The sequence below is a fragment of the Dreissena polymorpha genome, chromosome 4 (genome assembly GCF_020536995.1).
Source record: "Dreissena polymorpha isolate Duluth1 chromosome 4, UMN_Dpol_1.0, whole genome shotgun sequence".
NCBI classification, from domain to species: Eukaryota; Metazoa; Mollusca; class Bivalvia; order Myida; family Dreissenidae; genus Dreissena; species Dreissena polymorpha.
In genome coordinates this window covers 48,060,271-48,083,541 of record NC_068358.1, presented here as the reverse complement: position 1 = coordinate 48,083,541, position 23,271 = coordinate 48,060,271, and the positions used below count along the sequence as shown (strand labels likewise).

Here is a 23,271-nt window from a genome sequence, read left to right as displayed (position 1 = left end):
ACTTGAATAGACATATATTAATGTAATATTCACATAACATGATGTAATATTCATATTATATTGAGAAAACATAAGTACAGTAATTCTAAAGTGATGAGACTTGAATAAACTATTTCATCAATGACCCCGTAAGCATCGAAATATGGCGATTATTATAAAAACGAGTGCAGAAAGAAAAGCTAACTCTTCCAATCATTCTCACAAGGAACAGAAGAGTTTTCTCTCTTTCTAAATGATATATTCAGTATACCCAAAACTGCTAGACTTAGTTGATATGGTTTAAGATTCGAGATTCAAAATAAAATATTGAAAATCTTAATCACCGATTGTATCCCTTTGTTGCAATATACTTTACTGAAATAATTGATCTTGTTTCATCACTACATCCAATAATGGATCCAATAATGGATCTGTCTTTTACATGCATATGATCCTACCACACTAATATTATACAATATGTATACGTCACCATGGGTTGAAAACGATTCTTATTTTATAAATCCCTGTGTGCATTGTTTAAAATTTATATGTAGTCATGTAATACACGTAGGACGCTTAATACTTTAGCTTTATGGTGTCTGATAAGTATTTCTGCATATATTTGCAATGCAGAGACCCCAGTTACACCCACAACGATTGCAATTTTGATATACGGGCAAGTGAATCAGGAAGCTGGTGGTGAATTATAGTTTATACTATACAATAAACGATATAAATATTAATGCATTGTATTATGTGCTTTTCTCAGTTCGAAGGCTTTGCTTACATATACAGCTAGGTTTCGTAATATTTCACACTTATCATTTGATATCAGCTCGACAGTTTTAAACATATTTGGTCTATGACAGTCATAATGCTTAAGATATTTTCCTCGTACACTATCATATAACTAACACTCAAAAAGAAAACGAAATTCGTCCTCAAATTCATTACATTTGTTCCATAGCCTTTGTTCCCTTGGCGTTCTATTCCATCTACCTGTTATAATATTTAATCTATGTGATGACATTCGTAACTTAAATACGATCGTAAATGTAAGAGCAGTTCTATAGCATTAAACATTTACATGTTTAAGATATGGTTGAAATTGAAAATTACAGAAAGTGTTATAGAATATCGCTCGAGATGAATTTTCCATTCTACAATGCCAATCCTGTACAAATATGTCCTTAACACGTTGTTTAAAAGCACTAATAAACTGGTTATTATTTCCAACACTCTGTTGCAGCCATACAGGATAGAAGCCTAAGCTACATAATGTATCTTTAACAAGTGAAGCCCAGTTTTGCTTACGTGGGTTATAATCAATATCATTTAACATATTATTGTAAATACATGACACATATTTTCTATCACTACAACCAGTGATCTTCAACCAATATTTAATAATACAAACAAGCCTCTGGGAATGTAAATCCATTCGGCCAAGATCACCATAAATAAAATTGAAAATGAAACATTGCAAAAGCAATAGCCATGTTATCGTATCAATAGCTATTGCTCTTGTACACTGCACCTCCTTTCTATTTCAATATTTATCTCTGTGGATGCCCATCATAGATTTTGCGTTTATGTCCTGGACAAGCAACCCAGCGGTCAGACAATTCAATTCAATCCAATTTTTATTTTAAGTCGGTGCATATATGGCAATATAAACATTAGCTATGTATAGCTATTTACCGACATATCATAACATCATAACGTGTAACAATTAAACAAGCTTATGAGAAATTTAATGAGAATAAATAAATAAATAACTATAAAACATCGGTGTATCATATACTGAAATGAAAGATCAAAGGTGGGTTTAAAACAAATAACATAAATACATTGTATGATTAAAAAATGTGTGTTGTACCTGCTGATCTTGACTAATAAATGTCCAAAAGCTGCCTTAAAAGCAATAGGGTAAAAACTGAATGAGAAATATGGGCACAAAGGTGCAACAGATACAAAAAGGATTTAAGAAAACTGCTATTCTCTCAGATCAGATCTGCGAGGAAATGATCAGCAGCTACCTCACAAAGCACATACATGAATGAATACATTGTATATATACCCAGACTCATCTTAGATATAATGTGAGTGTGTGTACATATCCTCAATAGCAAACATGCACATATAGTGATTAAGTTATAAAGCTAAGTATAAAAGGCAAAATAAAAGACAAAGCATATAACAAAACAATAATGAACTAATTTAGCAATTACATAGGATATGCAAAAAAGCAAGGAAGAAGCAACTCGGATGCTGAATATATAAGCAGGGTGTATGAAGTATTACTATTACTAAGCATGGTTAGAACAAAAAGTACAGGTACAACTCCCTCCACTCCATGAGCTTATCAGGCTTTTAAACTGATTGAAATTGCTTTCATCCCTAAATTGTTGAGGGAGCTTATTCCATAGTTTGGCAGCATAGGAGCGGAAGGAGTTAGTGCCATAACAAGTGGTTCTCACCTGTGGTATATCAGCTGCCCCAGTGTACCTAAAAGAGTTATTTTGTTTTTTCGTATTAAGAATATCATGTAAGTAAGTTGGTCTTTGTTTATTTATAATCTTAAAGACAGAAAATATGTTACTTTTACATTGTTTGCTTCTGCTGACATACAATAATAAAAATGTAGCCATCGACCAAGTTTTCGTGTACCTAATAATACACCATGTACTCAAACAACATTCGTAAAAAACATACTTGGAAGAAAAAACAAAACGAACAAAATATTTTACACATTACAAATTACAAACCCTACAGAAAACTCCAAAACCCAAAATAAATGGCAAGTTCTTTTCGAAGAACATGAACTTAATTGAAAACACATATTTACCATGCCATATAAAGCAACTATTGAAAGCACACTGAGAAATTTTCAATATAAATACATACATAGAATTATAGCTACAAATAAATATCTCTTTAAATGCAAATTATCTAACTCAAATCTGTGTGACTTCTGCAGTGAAAACATCGAAACTATAGAATATCTTTTTTGGGAGTGCAAACACATCCAGCCTATTTGGAATCAACTAGTATCTTTTCTTGAACAACAGCAACTAAATGTTAAACTATCTTTCTTAAATGTAAGCTTCGGAATTTACTCATTGAAATCAATAGACTGTAATAATATTGTGAATTTTATTCTTATAATGATGAAATATTTTATCTATAACATGAAGTACAAAAAACAAGTACCAAATTTTAATTGTTTTATCCATAGTCTTAAACTAAAAATCCAGATTGAGAAAGAAATAGCCCTCAGTAATGATACATTACAAATCTTTGAACAAAAATGGAATCAGATTAAATTCTCATAATGTTTGTCCACTTATATATATTTCACTCTAATGTTAGTTTATCTTTTTAAATTATTTTTGTATATTTTTTTTCAATCTTATAAGATCATTGTGAATCAACAACAAAACACACAAATCCAGTATGCTTTCTTCCGACTTTATACAACTCATCATTTTTCATAACTATTATTCTGTTTTTCTTTTCTTTTCTCTTTAAAAAAAAGATATATTAGCATATCTTGTATAACATGTCTGAACTTTATTGCTTTGTACAATCACTATGTTGTTTGAGCATATACATGTATATATTGTATGTATAATATTGAATAAAATAAAAAAATAAAAAAAGTTTTCGTGTACCTTATTTGGATATTATAAGGTTTAAGGCAATCGTTTGATTATGTGAAGATTTTATCTGAAAACTACCATTTGGCCAAACTGTGAACTGATTTGTCTGGCCGTTATATTCCGTCATACAGATGCGTTTGTAAGCGATTTATAACAAAACTAATACAATATAGAGCTATGGCGAGCAAATCTATGAACTTAGAAAGTGATGCTTCATTCACATACACAACGCCATAAGAATGTCCTGCACGGAAAAAAGTATTTGTTATATCGTTTATATCATCTATATATAACATAAGTACTGATCTTGCCGTGGGAGATTTAATGTTGTAATGAAAGTGGAGTTCGGGTACCAGAGTATAGTCGACTGCGAGAAGACGATTTAACAGATTCTAACCTAATGCTACTTTTACAACTAACTAGTTTCTCGACACAAATTTTTTCGTGTCAGCGAGGCTACATTGCGTATGGGAAGTGAAGTGGCAGTTTTGTAGGTATTTTCCTGCAATTTTACCCGATCCCACGCGTTTTCGGCTTCCTGTTCATATCAGTACGACACCAGAACAGCGTCTCAGTCAAAATGACCGAACCAGAAGTAACAATTAATATCCAGGACGTCAGCGACGGTTTAACATCTGACGACGTGAACGTCAACAGCGCTCTTACGGTCAATAATGAAACCGTGGCCTCAAAGTCGCTTCCGGTACTCCGTGTTGAGAAATTGAAGGACGATTTGAACAGCAGTTCGTCCTACATCAGTGGCGACGACTATCATAGCCACCATGAAGGCTCGGATGACCCTGAGGGCAGTAAAAATGAGGAGCCAGAATTTGTGGCACCAAGTGATGAATTGCGGGATAAAATTATTAATCAGGTGGAATTCTACTTCTCTGATGAAAACATCCTTAAAGATGCTTTTCTTTTGAAGCATGTCAGGCGTAACAAGATGGGCTACGTAAGCATAAAACTCGTAACTTCATTTAAAAAGATGAAAAGTCTAACAAAGGATTATCGTGTGGTTGCTTACAGTCTTAGACAGTCAGATAAACTAGAAGTGAATGAAGAAGGAAGAAAAGTGAGAAGAAAAAATCCTTTGCCTGAATATGACGAAACAACACCATCAAGGTCTGTTGTTGCTATAAATTTGCCAATGGAAAACCCAACAATTGAGAACATTGCTGAAATGTTTTCAAAATGCGGTGAAGTTGCTTTGATCAGAATTTTAAAACCGAATAAGCCAATACCACAGGATATCAAGAAATACAGCAATAAGCATCCTGAGATTGGGACAAGTACATGTGCTGTAATTGAATTTGAGAAGCATGAATATGCGCAAAAAGCTGTTGAAACTATGACAGACAAGGAAGATTGGAAAAGGGGTATGAGGGTAGTTGTTCTTGCAGAAACAAAGAAAAAGAATGAAAAAACTACTAAAGACAATGCTCGGGAATCTCATGAAGGTGGTGGTGGTGGTGATGATACAAAAAGGAAGAAACGGGGTGGAAAGAAGCACAAAAACAAGCATTTGGATGCTGCCCAGGATGATTCCTCATGCTACAGTAGTGGATCAGATTATGACCCACCAACGCGCTCATCGCTTAGTCCCAATAATTTTGATGGAAACAAGCTGAGTCCATCAAATAGTCCGCGTTCTAGTCCTCGCTCAAGTCCCATGACGAGTCCCAGAAGTCAGCGAAGGCGTGTTCAGCATGGTAAATCACCATTAGCAGAGCACAGTCCAAATGGAAGCCCAAGGCCAAGTCCTAGAAGCAGTCCTGAATCTTCCAGGAAACGCTACGACAATTCCTCGGGTGGGGATAACAGCAGCCCATCTAGCCCATGGGTTCAAAGACGTTTAAAGGCGGCACAGGAAATAAACATGAGCCCACTTGCAGTGAGTCCGTCGGGAAGCCCTATGTTTGCGAGACGTGGTGCTGATGGACCTAGAAAACTGGCTGACCTTGATGGCGTTGTTAGACAGCCCAAAGGTCCTGATGGTACACGTGGCTTCCATCTTGGCAGAGGAAAACCAAGAGCAAGTACCATTTCATAGGTACTTAATAATGTTGTGAAGTACATTTCTTAGATGCCATTGTTGTCAAAAAAGGCAGTGATATATGGTGTGCAAGTGTTGTAGCATATTTAGAGTCTTCTTATCGTTGAAGATGTTAATTTGCCAACATGTTTGCAAAAGTTGTTTAATTGTTTTGCGTGCTGTTGTTGATTAAAGTGATAGTGAGGTATATTTTACAACTTAAACTATGTAGTGACTGTGCTTTTTTATTGTAGTCACATTTAATACCAGATTTATTGAACTGAAAAAAGAATTGTATTGCAAAGATTAATGTTTGTGCAATCCATGTAAATACTGCATTATGTAATGAAGAAAACAAGACTTCAAATAAAGTGGTTATTACATTCCATTTCTGCTGCCCGCGTATGTTCAACAAAATTAAGGATAAATTGTTGAGTGGTTGATATTATTGCTATTAAAATTGTGCTGTAAAAATAGTTAATCTGTTTGATATCATGTTTATTGCTGTTGTTTTTATGGAGTCTTTTAATGTAAGTTCATTTCATATGCATGCCAGTTTCAAATCTTGCTGTGCATTAGTGTATGACAATTGATTCTTTGACTCAAATAAAAACACTGCAACTGTTACTTAAGAGAGATACTTGAAACAAAATATTTCTGAGTCTGACACAGATCACATTTAAACTTCAGCTTTATTTAGTCACGTAAAAAGTAGAAGTACTTTTTAACAGGCCTTGTTTAATGTGAAAGTGTTTTCAATAAATGTCCTGGTATGTGTTATTGGTATGCCTGTAAGTCTTTGTTTTGATTTATATATGATGTTATTTTTTATTTTTTTTACCAAAAGTCATGTTTAATTATATGAGTCGTGTTCTGAGAAAACTTGGAATAATGCATGAGCATAAAGTGTCGTCCCAGATTAGCCTGTGCAGTCCGCACAGGCTAATCAGGGACGTCACTTTCCGCTTTTATGACATTTTTCGTTTAAATGAAGTCTCTTCTTAGCAAAAATCCAATTAAGGAGGAAAGTGTCGTCCCTGATTAGCCGGTGCGAACTGCACAGGCTGATCTGGGACAACACTTTCCGCACATGCATTATGCCCAGTTTTCTCAGAACGCGACTCATATTATTTCCAATATTTAGGAACAGCCAGATGGGTTAAGAAGATAATAAGACTGTAAACAAAAAGTGTTGTTTTTAACATGTGTGAGGGGTAAAGGCCCATGTAGAATTCAGTTAAGACGCAAGATAAACTTGGATGCTTACTTCTCCAAAGGAGAACTCTGTAATAAATATCAAAACACATTTGATATTATAATTTGTTATGTTTATTACAATAAATTAATTTGTACTCCCAGTCAAATATTTGCATCTACATGTATATTTTTGGATGTTTTTTATTTATTTGTATTTATTGTTTAAGTTGCCTCATGTTTTTTTGTGATTGTGAATATAAAATGTTCATAACATTTTATGTAAAATCACTGAATGTTAATCAAACCTTGATATTGGGGCACTTATAATGCTTTGTTATTTAAGTACTAGAACATGTAGTACATAACACAGAACTATCAACTAATTAATGAATTATTATAATGAAAACACTGCTCTTGACAATGATTCATTATCTGCCTTTTGATATAGCCTAGGTTATAAAACATCATGACATTTATATAGTGGCTATTACTTCTTTGGTCTTGAAAGTTTTTATGATAAGTGGACCATAACTGGTTATAAAGTAGCAAGTACTAACAAACTTAATCCAAGAATGGCAAAGTTCGTTACAAAGTAGTTCGGTTTAAAGGATTTACTTTCATAATCAACTACCTTTACCAATTAAAGCTATAAATTTGATGTCTTGTCTGTTAGTAAGAGGCAATTTGTGTCAAACTTAAGGATTTGTTCAAAACTCCTGAAGAAATCAAACAGGTTTTCTTTACATGGCTTTAACTTATATAACAAGAAACAAAAGATGTTGTCTGTATATAATTACAATATTAAAGACGTTTACCATTTGATATGCATTTGTCCTTGTAACACTACTGTATAGCAGGGATTTCTCAATACAAAATTGAACATTAGACCTTCATTATACAAATTTAATTCACTTATATGATCTCTTAATGCAGATATTTTTTTTTAATGATGCAAATTATATCAAATATTGCACTAGGTACAGGACAAGACAATATAATTCCCATGTAAAATATATATTTATCACTGTCCATGTTCATGTTATTTAGTCTGTAAAGTGTATTCAGTTTGTTTTCTTTTGTTTTCTGTTAATATATATTATTTTGCATTTAAAGGCAATGATTATGTAGAGATGCAGGATACATTTGAATCGTTTATTTGTTTGGTTTCTTGTCCCCAAAGTTCTTGTAAAAGTATTATCATACATGTAATGTATTGTTCCTTTCATTTTTACGCCTATGCTCCTCTCATTTTATGTTTACATACATGTATGATGCTAGTGTATTATGCAAAGCTGAACATTTTTCATTATATGCTTTCTATTGTTCATTTATTACTTTAATTAATGAAAAATTAATGAAAGTGTACATTTTAGATTTTCTTACTGTCTATCATCCCACCATCAGGATTATTACATTTAGAACACTGGTGTATTTAGCTTTGCTTTCCACTATTTGGTGGACATGTCAATTAAAGATTGTTTCAATGTGTATGATAAAATGTGGTAATATTTTGTCATTTGTATAAAGATGAATGCATCATTTGATGCTCATATTTTGTGAATTGTCATAAACAAATATCTTTTTATTAAATATGTATGCAGCAACCTATTTTTAACCAGGTTTTCCGAAGGAAAAAACTGGTTATTAGATTGGCGAATGCGGGCGGGCTGGCTGGCTGGCTGGCTGGCGGGCTGGCGGAACAAGCTTGTCCGGGCCATAACTATGTTGTTCATTGTCAGATTTTAAAATCATTTGGCACATTTGTTCACCATCATTGGACGGTGTGTCGCGCAAAATAATTACGTCGATATCTCCAAGGTCAAGGTCACACTTTGAGTTCAAAGGTCAAAAATGGCCATAAATGAGCTTGTCCTGGCCATAACTATGTCATTCATTGTGAGATTTTAAAATCATTTGGCACATTTGTTCACCATCATGGTACAGTGTGTCGCACGAAAGAATCACGTCAATATCTCCAATGTCAAGGTCGCCACGACTAAAAATAGATTTTTTTTTTTAAACAAACTTACAAAGGGGGTTAATTTTGTTTGTTCATTTCAAAAGTTCAGTTTGAGTTTTCTCCCTTTATCAGATTTTTTTTTCACAATGAAAACCTGGTTTTGTGACAATTTTGTCCCTTGTTAATAAATAAAATAAGAAGTAAAACAACATAAAAATATTTATTATACATTTTTTGGTTTTCTACCCGGAGTTATTTAGTGACAGTTAATAACCATGAACACAATAAAAAGTCATTATACATTTTCATTGTTTTAATTGTGCATTATGTGTTATCTTCTATTTGGTGCAATTTTTATTGTTTGCAAGACTAATGAGGGGCCTAACTGTCTATGGACCAAGCTGAGCAAAGTTGGTTTATGTTCAGTCATATGACATTATTAACAAATAAATCAGTAAGGGTGGTAGTAATTCAATGGTTCAAGTCAGCATTATCTGTTTCTCTAAAACGTGCATAAAGAAAGGTGTGGATCAGACATTTTAAAGAAAAAAATATGTAAATAAAATAGACTAATTAGACCTGGTTATTATGCTTGGAAATAAGAAGTTTTAATCTCAGTAATATTTATGTCTTCTTAAGTTGTAAATTGTTTTAAAAAAAACTTATTTTGTTACATATTTTACAATCATTTGATACAAAGTAGAGTTATTGCCTAATTCATTTCAATGGAGATGTTGTTTTTGTTTGAAATAAAAGACGTAAATTATCTTAAGTTTGTTTATAGTGTTTTACAACCCCAAATGATTTGTTGGTATATTCCTTTAACCCATTTATGCCTAGCGTCTAGAAAAAATGCCTTGGCAAACAGCGTAGACCCAGATGAGACGCCACATAATGCGGCGTCTCATTTGGGTCTACGCCGTTTGCTTAAAGGAATTTTTGTAAGAAATAAACTAAATATAGAAATAAATATTCCAGACATTCCTAATTTTGGAACTCAATTGATCAAATTTAGAAGGATGGGAGAGTCCACTAGGCATAAATGGGTTAATGATAATGTTGAATCTACAGAATAATTATTCTTCAAGCCCAAGATGCTAAACAATTGAATTAGTTGTATCAACTGCTTTTTATTTCCACAGTTCCGTGAATGTATTCACGTGATATTCAAACGTAGTGACTCACTGTTTTGTTTAAAATAGCTAAATTATGTGGTGTTTAATTTTGGTTCGTAAATCTTATACATGTATACAGGTAAATGAAGATTTTAATTGATTACTTTCTCAATTATATCCTTGTTGAAATGACAAATCTTGATGGATTGGGAAAAACACACGGAAACATGTGGTTGCGATGTGATATTCATGCAGAAAAACAATTTTATAAACTTGAGGCAGAACACTTTCCTGGAAACAAATAAAAATTAGTATAATTTGACATACCGCACAAATATGTAAAATCATGCATTTCCTGACTCATTCAATGATAAGGGCAGCACTCAATAATATAATTAGTTTACACCTTTTTATTTTAGCTCGATTGCATCGAAAGCCTCAGGCTTATACAGACGCTCTCGTGTCCTTTTCCTGGCCCTATAACCAGTACTTGGTGTCTTTGGGGAAGATCTAGAGAACGCTCCCCGAATGGGGGGATCGAACCCGTGACCTCCCGATCGCTAGGCGAAAATAACGCCACGGCGAATTAAATATTTTTGACATGGCGGCAAGTCGCCAGTAACAACTTGTGTACCGTTTCGGTTGCGAATTCATGAGACTGTAACATATGTGCCAGTGACGTCATCATAATTTGTTTATTGGTCTAATGCGTTGTTAATAGTCTGTTATTGAATTAACAGACGCGAAAAACTGTTAAACTCGTTAACACGAATATGATGTTATTACAACACCCAGGTCGGTTGTAATGTGACGTACAACATGCGTGACATAGCTTGAACATAACGTTCGCGATAATTAAGGTTATTTTGACTCATGAATCTTCGTTTAATCCATCAAACGATCGAAGTGTTGGTTATAGCGTCCGTAATTTGAATAGTTTTTATATATATCTTACAGGAATTAACTGTTCCATCCAGTCATCACGGATTACATGCAAAGACACTTTGGCAACCTTGGACAACAAAATTACGACAGGTTGTCATAAAAAAACGCTCCTTTAGTATAGACAATACGAATTAAAGTAATGTTCATCCATCGTCATAATGTTTTTAATCATTGTTTCATCAACGAAAATCTGTAAATATTATCAAGTATTTACAATAAAGTTTAGCTATGATGATTAAAGTATAACACGTACATTCGGTTGTTAAAATTTGAAGATTTGTATGAAATCTGCAATTGTCGGTTTGTTACATATATTTTCTTCTTAGACGTTCTGTCAGTAGCTGATGTATTTGTGTATTTATATTCAACAGGCTACATTTCGTATTTTAATATCGACACAAATATCTATTCATTACGGCGCAATCTTTTCCGATGTGGTCTACCGCAAGATAACGATTGACGCTAGCTGCTATATGGACATTGACACAGGGAGCATTGCATAAATATGTACACGGAAGTCATATTAAATTATGGAAATTTCAAATACATGTAATAAACGCACGACAACATCGCAACGAATAGAAAGTTAAATCAACAAGAACAATTTGTCTGGTCGTTGATTACAAAATAGTTGAACACTTCCCTGGTTGTTTTACTATTATATACGAGGAATTTGAAAGGTAAACACGCGAACTGATGGACATGTCACGATTACTTGTTAGTCGCCAGTTTAAAACCAATTAATTTTTAAAGGGGCCTGTTCATGTTTTGGTAAATTGACAAAATTATAAAACAATATTTCAGGATTGTACATTTTCATTCAAGTTATGCTATTTGCCAGGAAACAGTAATACTGAACATTTACCACGCTCTAAAATATCCATAACATGCATCTTTTGACGATTTAAAAACTATAAAGCGTTGCAACGCGAAACGATTGAATAATTTGGAGAGTTCTGTAGTTGTCGTTATATTTTGTAGCTTATATAAGTATAAAATACATTGCTCATTATATGAGCACGGATGGCCGAGTGTTCTAACCGAGATACTTTTACTCCAGGGATCAGTGGTTCGAGCCGAGTTGAGGGTTACTTTTTTTCTTTCTTTAATTTTATTCTTGTTTTTTTTTTAATACTGGAGCTTTTAAGGTCTAATGTTTACTTGATCAATATAAAGCATTCAATGACAAACTCCAATACCTGCCAAAATCTGTGAAAAGGTACCTTTAACATCACGAATGTAAGTCGCAGAGCTTATTTAAGTATTATGTACATGCTCTTAAATAGTGGTTTCATATTTGAATCGTTGTCGTCATGTGTTGTTTATCTATAATATATGCGGCATTAAGCGGGAGCAGAACAATAATCTGTTGATTTAAGCGTTAGTCACAACAATGGATTGAAGATTATTTCTTACACAACTTCTAGCGATCAATTACGACATGATACATGACTCGCGGATTTAACTTATGACTTGGTGATGTGGTTCACAAACTGGAATGCAATTATGTGTCATGGTTGCATATCTGCATCTTGTCACGTGCACTTGTCCGTGCACGCAGTTGTATCACGGTACACACTACTTCAAGGGCTAATAAGCCAAATGAGCCATTTGCATAAATCGCTTCAAATATCAACATCCAGCAAATTCCGCGAAGCATCAGCTCTCGAATTCCAATCCACAGAGGTTTTCATCTGAAATTTATATTAAACCATTTATGCCTAGTGGACTCTCCCATCCTTCTAAATTGAATCAATTTATTTCCAAAATTAGGGATGTCTCGTATATTTATTTCTATATTTAGAATATAACTTACATAAATTCCTGGAAGCAAACAGTGCAGACCCTGATGAGACGCCGCATCATGCGGCGTCTCATCTGGGGTCTACGCTGTTTGCCAAGGCCTTTTTTTCTACACGCTAGGCATTAATCGGTTAACTCAAGACATTTTCCATACATATGTATTAACGTAAAGCTATTCATAATAATACCGATACCCATATGGATTCCCCGCCGTATGCATTTTAAAACAATGGATTAAGAGTTTAAATGTGAATAGCCGCCAATAACGAAATGTTGGCGGTTCTGTTAAAACTTAAACTCCTAACAGTGGCTGTGGTCATGGCGACCTAAACTCATATTGACGTGTCTGCTCGTGTCAACCTCGTTACCGTGGGTGGTACTGTTTAAGCGTTGTTCAAACATTATTTTTATCAGCATGGGCGACTCAAATGTAATTAATAGTTCCTTAACTACTCGTGTCTAATCAATGACGTAACAACTTTCCAAAACGCGGTACGTCAGTGCGTGAATGTCAAATTAAAGACAAATTGATAAAACATCATCACCCCTCGACAATCACTATGATAACACGTATATACCGCACTCGTAATGGCTTAAGCTTAGGTCACGAATGCTAACACTTGGGCATGTGCTGTCAGCAATGGTGGCCGATATCGCCACGTCGAAAATTTGACAAGACAAGATAAGAAATACACGAATTGTTCATATGTACGGTGGCATAGAGGTGACATTCACTTCTCTTTTTTAAATTGCTCTCCTCTTTTTTTCTAGAAAAAGAGGAGTGCAAAACTAAATAAAAGCGGCGTGCAATTAAAAACAGAGCGGTGCTTCTCTTGTTTTAAATTGCTCTCCTCTTTTATCTATCTCGTGGCCACGAGTTAGCTATATCGTGGCCACGAGATAGAAAAAAGAGGAGTGCAAAACTAAATAAAAGCGGCGTACAATTAAAAAAAGAGCGGTGCAGAAAAAAGGCAGAGCTAGTGCATTAAATAAAAGAGGAGAGCATTTTCGTCATCTCGAGATCCCGACATAGCTAACTCGTGGCCACGATTTAGTCAGCCAATCAAATTGTGCGTAACATGTGTAAATATTCTGTACGGATATATTCTGGTTCCCAACTTCCACTGTAAACAAATAGAAGCCTGGCATTGGCGGAATCATGGTCGACGCGATGATAATGGTGAGTTAACCAAATATTTACAAATGTGGCTCGTCGGGGTATCATTCACTTTTCAATCGAAATGCATTTATTTCATTCTGTAAGCGTTCTTCCTTTTTTTCGAGTTCTTCCGCATATTAGAGTTAATTAATGTTCCATAACCTGAGTATGTTTCGGACAAGTACACAGATAGTGTAATTTCGGATGTTTGAGTAAATTTGTAACATACTGTATTTGTGATGTATTTTTGAGTAGCGTGACAAATATGAAAGCATTGCGGTGTGGTTATCTTTGATTAACAGTAGTAATGCATTTTTATGTATTCATGCCATTTTCCAGGTTCACCACAGTCAGAATTTCAGACCTGCTTTTCCCAGATTAGCAAAATGCTTCTAAATATCTTTTCTAAACTCCATTAAAAATGGTTCGTGGTTTTCAAGACAAAGTTATTCATAATTCATAATTCAAAGCATTAATCATATTTCAGATGGATCATACTTGGTTCCAAGTAATTGAGAGTAAGTCTGGCCCAGATCACACGACATACAGTGCCTGTGCCCAAAAAAACTCAAGTACCCCTCATAAACGAGGAAGCAAGAGGGCAATATCAACTCCCACAAGAAAAACACCTTAAAGGGGCCTTTTCACAGATTTTGGCATTTTTTTAACTTATTCATTAAATGCTTTATATTGATAAATGTAAACATTGGATCGTAAAAGCTCCAGTAAAAAATCAAGAAAAAAAATAAAAAAAGGAAAAGAACATTGCCCGGAGCAGGTTTCGAACCAGTGACCCCTGGAGTCCTGCCAGAGTCCTGAAGTAAAAACGCTTTAGCCTACTGAGCTATTCCGCCGAGTACACATTCTTGACGTATTTTATACCTCATATAAGCAATCTTCGTAGTTTCACAAAATTTAACGACAAAAACAGAACTCTCCAAATTATTCAATCGTTTCGCGTTGCAACGCTTTATAATTTTTAGGTTTTAAAATCGTCAAAAGATGCATATAATGGCTATACTAGAGCATGGTTAATGTTCAGTATTACTGTTTCCTCACAAATATCACAACTAAAACGAAAACTTACGAATCTGAAACAATTTTTTTCAATTTTGTCAATTTACCAAAGCGTGAAAAGAACATAAAAGGATTAAACTGGTGATTATTTTCCACTTTCTAGTACTACTTTCATTTCTATAATAATTCAATTGTATTTTTATAATTGTGAAATCTCTTCAACGAATTCTAAAAAATTTGTTGAAAACACAATATATCACTTATTAAGTACAACATTTGGTATATATCACTTATTAAGTACCAACATTTGGTATATATACTATGGATTTAATATTTGTTAAACATAGGCTTGCTTAATAGAACACTGTCTTGTTGTGTATATATTATATTTTTGCCATTAATATTAAGTTCTTTGCATTAGGACATGGGCTAAAATTTTAATTCAAAGATCAAATAAACCACTCTTCATTTATATAAACTATTTTGGCACAAGCCCATCAATCCTTTTTCAAGCGTTGCCATTAAACACTCAAATTTTCATGTTTCATCACTGATCCAGGATGAAAAAACCAGACACAACAAATGGTCCATCGAAGAGAAATCTTTTCTGAAAGAATACAGTCAGAAATTACGAAAAGATGGCGAGTCAGAAAAAGTTTCTGGAACAACTGTGCAATTGCCATAAACAACATGTTTGGTGGAAAAAAACAAAACAGGTACATAATGATTCTTAAACAGTAATAACATTAGTATATTTTCCTTATTTTGCTGGCAGAGCACTCAATTTTATATTCAGATATGATACAATGTCATATGAACCATGCTTATTAAATTAAATTTAGAAAACAATCATTACCATATGTCATAAGCTGTACATATGTACACAACAGAAACAGTGGGAGATGATAATGTAGTAAAGGGTTGGGTGATTTTATAAAATAAAAAATCTAAAACGGCTATCAATCAGATATTTTGTTTTAGTAAAATATATGACAAATTTTTAGTCAATTTAAACAAATGATTTTTTGAAATGACTACTAATAATGTATAAAACACTTTTTAAGAAGTCTATGATATAGAAACATAGATTATTAATGTTTGCTAAAATAACATTATATTGTCATTTCTTTTAAAGAAAAAAAAGATTTATCAAGCAATATTATCATATATTATTATTTCTGTTTTTTTTTTATTTTACTTTTTTTTGCTTCAATCAGGTTCCAGCTCTGCAAGAGAAGTTGCAGGGCATATATTGTCTTCTTCATTGAGAGGAAGTATCGTTGTAGAACTTTTAAATGAAATTGAATATGCAGCAAAAGAATGCTACAACAAGGACAGAGTTTTAGCCCAAAAGGATTTCTGTGACCTGGCTGAATTTAAATGGCATGAACTCATTGATGAACTATTAGAGCAACAGTCACTGCTAGCTGATGTTCTCTTGGCTGTGTCTCTACCAACCTCTAAGATAGGGAATACAAAATCTGTTCAGAGACTAATGCTGGTCATATCTACTGTGTTTGGAATGTTGATGAATACAGGATACCAGGAGTTGTCGTTACAACTCGTTAGTTCAAAAGATAATCGCAATGACTTTAGCTAAAGAACAAACATGCCCAAAATTACATTTAGTTTCAACTGTGTTTCTTTTTTTCTTCAAATGTTTTGTTTAAGCCCAAAAACACAAAATATGACTTAACACCTTGTTTATAGAATGGAATATTGTAAAGTGTGCAATTAATATTTAATCATTTTATGAGTAACTCAAGAGAAAATTTCATTAAATAGTTGCCAAACTCAGCTGTAAATGAATGTTTGTTTTATAAAATATTCAATGTATGTATTTTAAATATATCTTTATATGTTTTAAATATTTCACAATATCTAAATACACATACAGTAATAAACATACCAGGTATTAAAAATAATCTCTCTTAGCCAGAAATTAGCAATATACAAGTATAGTTTCTTGCAATTTGATAAAAAAAACAGTATTAAACATTAAATTGTGTACTATTTTCTTAACCTCAAGTTTGTGAAATTGGGCATTTGAATGTTTATGTTACTGTTCATGACACATGTTTTGTTTGGAAATTAAATAAATCTTTTGGAACATCTATTTAATAGCGCTGACCCAGGCTTTTAAGATCCTTGATGTTTTAGCTCACCTGAGCTCAGATGAGCTCATAGGATCGATGAATGTCTGTTGTCCGTCCTTCTTCTTTTAACTCCCCTTTGGGGTTTTTTTCTGCTCATAGATCGAGAAACTTGGTCAGGATGATTGTTTGGAGGAATTGTAGGTCAAGTTCAAAGATGGGTCATCACAGGATTATCATCCCACCAAGGAAAATTACAAGCATCTGGATTTAAGCTCGCTCGGTAGGCATGCTAGAATAATGGTCATCACAAGTTTTAGTCCTGCATGTGTCATAATCTCTCTTGTGTACTATGACTATGTAAATTGCTTAGCAGTTGAATTTAAAATTTAAAAATAAATACCGATTATTTACAATAATAATTATTTTAACTCAGCTCTCTCAGCCATCATAGCAAAAATTGCAAGTACAACAGGACAATGCAAATAGTTCTATTAGAATGAGCAGTGGCTTGTAAAATTTATTATACATGTATAATTGTTTGCTATGAATGAGCATTGATAAAACAATCAAATTAAATGGATGTACAAATACATTATCGATTTTGAAACAGAATAAATTGTATTATGTAAGCCAAAAATGTACATATCATTGGTAAAAATAAGGATTTTGACGGTACTATTACTCCATATAATTAATGTAATCCGAAATTACATTTTCCATTTATTTATCCGAAAACTATTCAACTTATGAAGAATTAAAATCTCATACAAAATCAATCGTTCCGTGAAAATGAGTCATACCATTGAAATACTTAATTATAATACTGATCAAGAGATAAATAATTTGCACAACGAACCACCTTTTAAAATTTGCTAGTTAACTTACTATTGCCATCGCCTCCGCTATAACTTCGTCTGTACCTGCTGACTCTTTGTATACAAAGGGGCAGGTTATCCAGAATAAACGTTAAATTGACATAACAAACAATTTGATTGGCTGAGCTAAGTCGGGATCTCGAGATGACGAAAATGCTCTCCTCTTTTATTTAATGCACTCTGCCTTTTTTTTCTGCACCGCTCTTTTTTTAATTGTACGCCGCTTTTATTTAGTTTTGCACTCCTCTTTTTTCTATCTCGTGGCCACGACATAGCTAACTCGTGGCCACGAGATAGAAAAAAGAGGAGAGCAATTTAAAACAAGAGAAGCACCGCTCTTTTTTAATTGCACGCCGCTTTTATTTAGTTTTGCACCCCTCTTTTTCTAGAAAAAAGAGGAGAGCAATTAAAAAAAAAGAGAAGTGAATGTCACCTCTATGCCACCGTACATATGGGTGCGAACATTAATCGTTTTGGTGTGACAGCGATACAATAAGGGCAAGATTATGAAAGCAACTGCAGCATTTTTGACAATCTGTGGTGATGATGAATCACAAGCCATAAAGACACGTAAATAAAACGGTAAATGTATGACAACAGCTGATCATGTATTGTACTAATGCATACCGGTATATTAGATTTTCATGTTCTACTTTAAAGCATGTTTAATTTATTCATTATATTATGGAAGTTATATAATTATATGTATCGTCATAAGGCGTTAAATAGGAAGAAGCTAATAAGTGTATATATTAAAATCATTAGATTGACTTAACAAAAATGGAAACAAAACTATTCATTTTATTGTAGACTAATTAGACCTGGTTATTATGCTTGAAAATAATAAGTTTTAATCTCAATGACATTTATGTCTTCTTAAGTTGTAAATTAATAAAAAAAGAGAACTATTTTGTTACACATTATACAACATTTGATAAAGTAGAGTTATTGCCTAATTCATTTTAATGGAGATGTTGTTTTGTTTGTAATAAAAGAACGTAAATTATTTTAATTTTGTTTATAGTTTTGTACAACCCCATTTGATTTGTTGGTATATTCCTTTAACGATGTTTAATCTTCTTACATAATAATTATTCTTTAATTCCAAAGTTAATCTACAATGCGTTGTACCAACTGCATGTTATTGCTGCAGTTCCGTGAATGTATTTATGCCGTACCATTTGGGTCAAAAGTACAAATACGTCAACAGCTAAAAATAGATATCACCGCGGTGACAATTTGTCACTGCGGTAACAATTTTGTCACCGCGGTGATATCTATTTTGTCACTGCGGTAACAATTTTGTAGCAGCGGTGACAAATTATGACTGTTGGTATATTTTTATGCCTGCTGTAACATTTATTTGTTTGGGTCAGTTTTCAACCAATCATTTTCCCCGTTACAAACCGACTCCCATATATCAACATCATGTCAACCTTTATTTTGTTGTCGAGTGTGGTCTACAAATGTATAATTACTCATACGTGGATCTTTAAAACAAACACAAAAATAAATAAATAAATACTTGATAAGTTAAGTTGATATAGATTTATTCTTAGTAAACCAGCAACTTTTTGAAGAGTTTTATAGGGATCGCCAGCTGTTTGTCACACTAATCGGTGTGAGTAAATAAATGGTTAGTGAATCGTTCATTTTGTTTGTTAAATTAACACTTATTGGAATAGCATCTGCTTTATCGCAATTAGATCATAAGGAATCCATAGGAGGTTTTGGTGTGACGTCACAAGAAGGGTTTTCCGTTACTAAAAATAGATTGGCCGTCACACCTCTCGCTCGCGACCATTTAGATTGTATTAGAGTAAAGGTCGTCGGAAGACTAAATACTGACAATTTCACAAAACAAAAATATAAATACCCGTATTCTTTTTTAAAGTAAGACTTAAATAAATGATAATTCAAAAATAATAAATCATATAATAATTTGATTATAATTATGAGTGGTGTGGATGCGATAGTGTTATTTTTCATCCGCAATAGAAATTTATTGTAAGAGGTGCATTGAATCAGTTATAAAACAAAGCCCTAAAATAGCGCAATACATTACAATCTTTCAATGTAGTTTTAATTTTCTTTTACATTGAATGAATTTTCGTTTCGTTTACATTGAATGAAAATATTAATTAATTTTAGCATTCAAATGGAAAAAAAAACACCTGCATATTTTGAAAATTGAAATGTCTTTTCATGTTTATTGAAAACTCTTTACTAGTGATAATGAGCGATAAAAATCTATCATTTTATGATACCATAAATCTACACATTTAATTTATTTTACGCAAGTATTTTATATCCATACTATGATCAAACGTGATTGCTTATTTTCATGATGATGTTTCGAACACTGCAGTAACGCACGATCTTTACACGTTATAGCAGAGTTTTCATTTGCAGGTACCCGTAACATACGTTAATTGTGTAGCAGTAAATTTGTTCAATATTTTTTATTTATAGTTATTAAACACTTTATTGTTATGCTAAAACTGTCTAATATATTATATATACACTGTACAGTTCCTGTTAATCCATTTATGACAAATGTATATTTCTTTTTAATATGTTCAAATATTTTATTAAAGCAACTGTTAAGTATTTGGCTTAAATGACTGCTCAATATGCCAAGAGGTGACCTGGAGGTATCATAAATTGTGTTTAATGACCAGACACATGTGGTTTATTCAGGGTATAGGTCCCCGGGTTTATGACACCCTGTTTTCTTAGTTCGTTTCGTTTCGTTTATTGGCAAAAACGGCAAAAGCATTGCTTTGGGCCATTTACAAAAATTATTAAGATTATGGCCAAGACACACAGACAAGTACCATATATATGCACACAGTCATACATAAATAAACCTGCATATTATATGACTATTTTTATAATATATAAATCAAATAAGTATATTCAAAGTTCACAATGCAAGCAATGCATCACGTAAAATCATAGCATTGTGACAATATTTAGCAACTCTTCTGATTTTTCGTTTAGACCAAGATGACATGAAATTAATAAACATATTCATAGACGGCCAGGAAGTACTTACCAGGTATTTTTTCCTTATGTCAGTAAAAGCAGTACAACATAACAAGAAATGGTATTCAGATTCAATAGTGTTAAATGAACATAATCTACGCACTCTATTACTGCGATCTACATTTCTGTATCTACCCGTTTCAATTTCTAGATTATGAGAGCTCAGACGAAGTCTTGTAAGGGATATTCTTGATTTTTCATGTGATACATAGTCTAAATAATTATCATATTCAAAAGTACTTTTAAATTTACAGTAATTGTCTGGACAGTATCCGATCATAACGAGATAATCGGTTTGTGATGAACAAAGGGGCAATTAAACATTGGGTTAAAAAAGCTGAAACAAAGAGTGTCAAAATTGGTGTGAACAATTAAATAAAAACAATAACATTTATCAAGAGGATTTAGTTAAGTTTTTACAGACATATAGGTTCAAATCAGTTTCTATATGTTGATTACATGAAATCGATCTATAGTTGTTTATTTTCGTCCTTATTTTTGTTCGTTCATTGAATTTAATTTATTCTGAAAGAATTTCAATTTCTGAGTATTTTGTTGTGCTTAAAAAGGGTCGCGAATATGTGTCAAGTAGAGATTATTATGATAACCTTATCACGATGCGATTCATCATATGAAAACAATAACAAAATGGCTGCAGTGTTGACGGCCAAAATTCGAGCATGCGCAAACGTGACGTCATCATTGGAATCCCCCAAAACCTCCTATTGTTAAAGACGTGTGCTATTAATCCGCTCTCTCTTGTTTAACGGTCCACTGCCTTCACGATATACCCGGTTTTATGACACTTATCCGGCTGTAAAAACACGCACAGACGTAGAGTCAACGGAAAATAATAAGGTTTCTGAAATTGTCACCTAGATTATTAATTCTTTATGAAGTTATAATTATATAAACATGAAGTGACCATTCATAAGTAACAACGAATAAAGCTTCAATTTAAATATTCGCCGATGTGCCGTTTTGCAAGACGTTATTTCATTGGTCAGTTTGATTTAGCTCTTATCAAACTCTTTGTGTCAGACAAAGTATCACCGCATTTACAAATATATCACCACAGTGATATATTTATTATCGCAGTGACAAAATTGTCACCGCGGTGACAATTTTGTCACCGCGGTGATATCTATTTTTAGCTGTTGGCGTATATGTACTTTTGACCCAAAGGGTACGTCATATTTATTTACGTGATATTCAAACGTAGTGACTCACTGTTTTGTTTTAAATAGCTGAATTACGTAGTGTTTAATTTGGGTTCGTAAATCTTATACTTGTATACAGATAAATGAAGAGGTTAATTGATTACATTCTCAATTACAAATGTATATCCTTGTTGAAATGACAAATCTTGATGGATTGATAAAAACACACATGTAAATGTGGTTGCGATATGATATTCATGCAGAAAAACGATTTTATAGACAGAACACTTTCATGGAAACAAAAATAGTATAATTTTTTTATCGTCACAAATAATGTAAAATCATGCATTTCCTGACACATTTAAAAATAAGGGCAGCACTCATTACTATAATTAGTTTAAACCTATTTATTTTAGCTCAATTGCATCTAAAAGCTCGGGCTTATAGAAACGCTCTGGAGTCCGTTTCCTGGGCCTATAACCAGTACTTGGTGTCTTTGGGGACGATATAAAGAACGCTCCCCATGTGGGGATCGAACCCGTGACCTCCCGATCGCTAGGCGAACACCATATCAATTAACGCCACGGGGAACTTAGTTAATAATATTTTTGAAATAGCGGAAAATGGCAAGTAACAACTGTGTACCGTGTTGGCAGTTGCGAATTTATGCGAATGTAACATATGTGCCAGTGACGTAATTTGTTTATTGGAATTATGCGTTATGTGCCAGTGACGTAATTTGTTTATTGGAAATATGCGTTGTTATTGAATTAACAGACGCGAAAAACTGTTAAACTCGTTAACACAAATATAATGTGATTACAACATCCAGGTCCGTTGTAATGTGACGTACAACATGCGTGGCATAGCTTGAACATAACGTTTGCCATGATCAATGTTATTTTGACTCACGAATCGTTGTTTAATCCATCGAACGATCGTAGTATTGGTTACAGCGTCCATAATGTGAACAGTTTCTATATAAATCTTTCAGGAATCAACTGTTCCATCCAGTCATCACAGATTACATGCAAAGACCCTTTAGCAATATTGGACAACATAAGTACGACAGGTTGTCATAACATATAAACGCTACTTCAGTATAGACTACAAGAATTTAAGTTATGTACATCTTCATAATGTTTTAACGTTCCAAAAACGAAAATCTGAAATTATTATAAAGTATTTACAATTAAGTTTTTCTATGAGGGTTAAAGTAT

At 33.2% G+C, this 23,271-nt stretch overlaps 2 protein-coding genes across 2 annotated transcripts in view; one reads left to right on the top strand and one right to left on the bottom strand.

The window, feature by feature from the left end:
- LOC127880130 (pyroglutamyl-peptidase 1-like) overlaps positions 1-23,271 on the bottom strand; it is a 483,820-nt gene that overhangs the window by 240,600 nt on the left and 219,949 nt on the right. The gene's annotated exons all lie outside the window — the stretch shown is intronic.
- LOC127880117 (la-related protein 6-like) lies at positions 4,082-8,488 on the top strand. Its single transcript, XM_052427349.1, has one exon. The coding sequence runs from the start codon at positions 4,222-4,224 to the stop codon at positions 5,692-5,694; it is 1,473 nt and encodes a 490-aa protein (XP_052283309.1). The 5' UTR covers positions 4,082-4,221; the 3' UTR covers positions 5,695-8,488.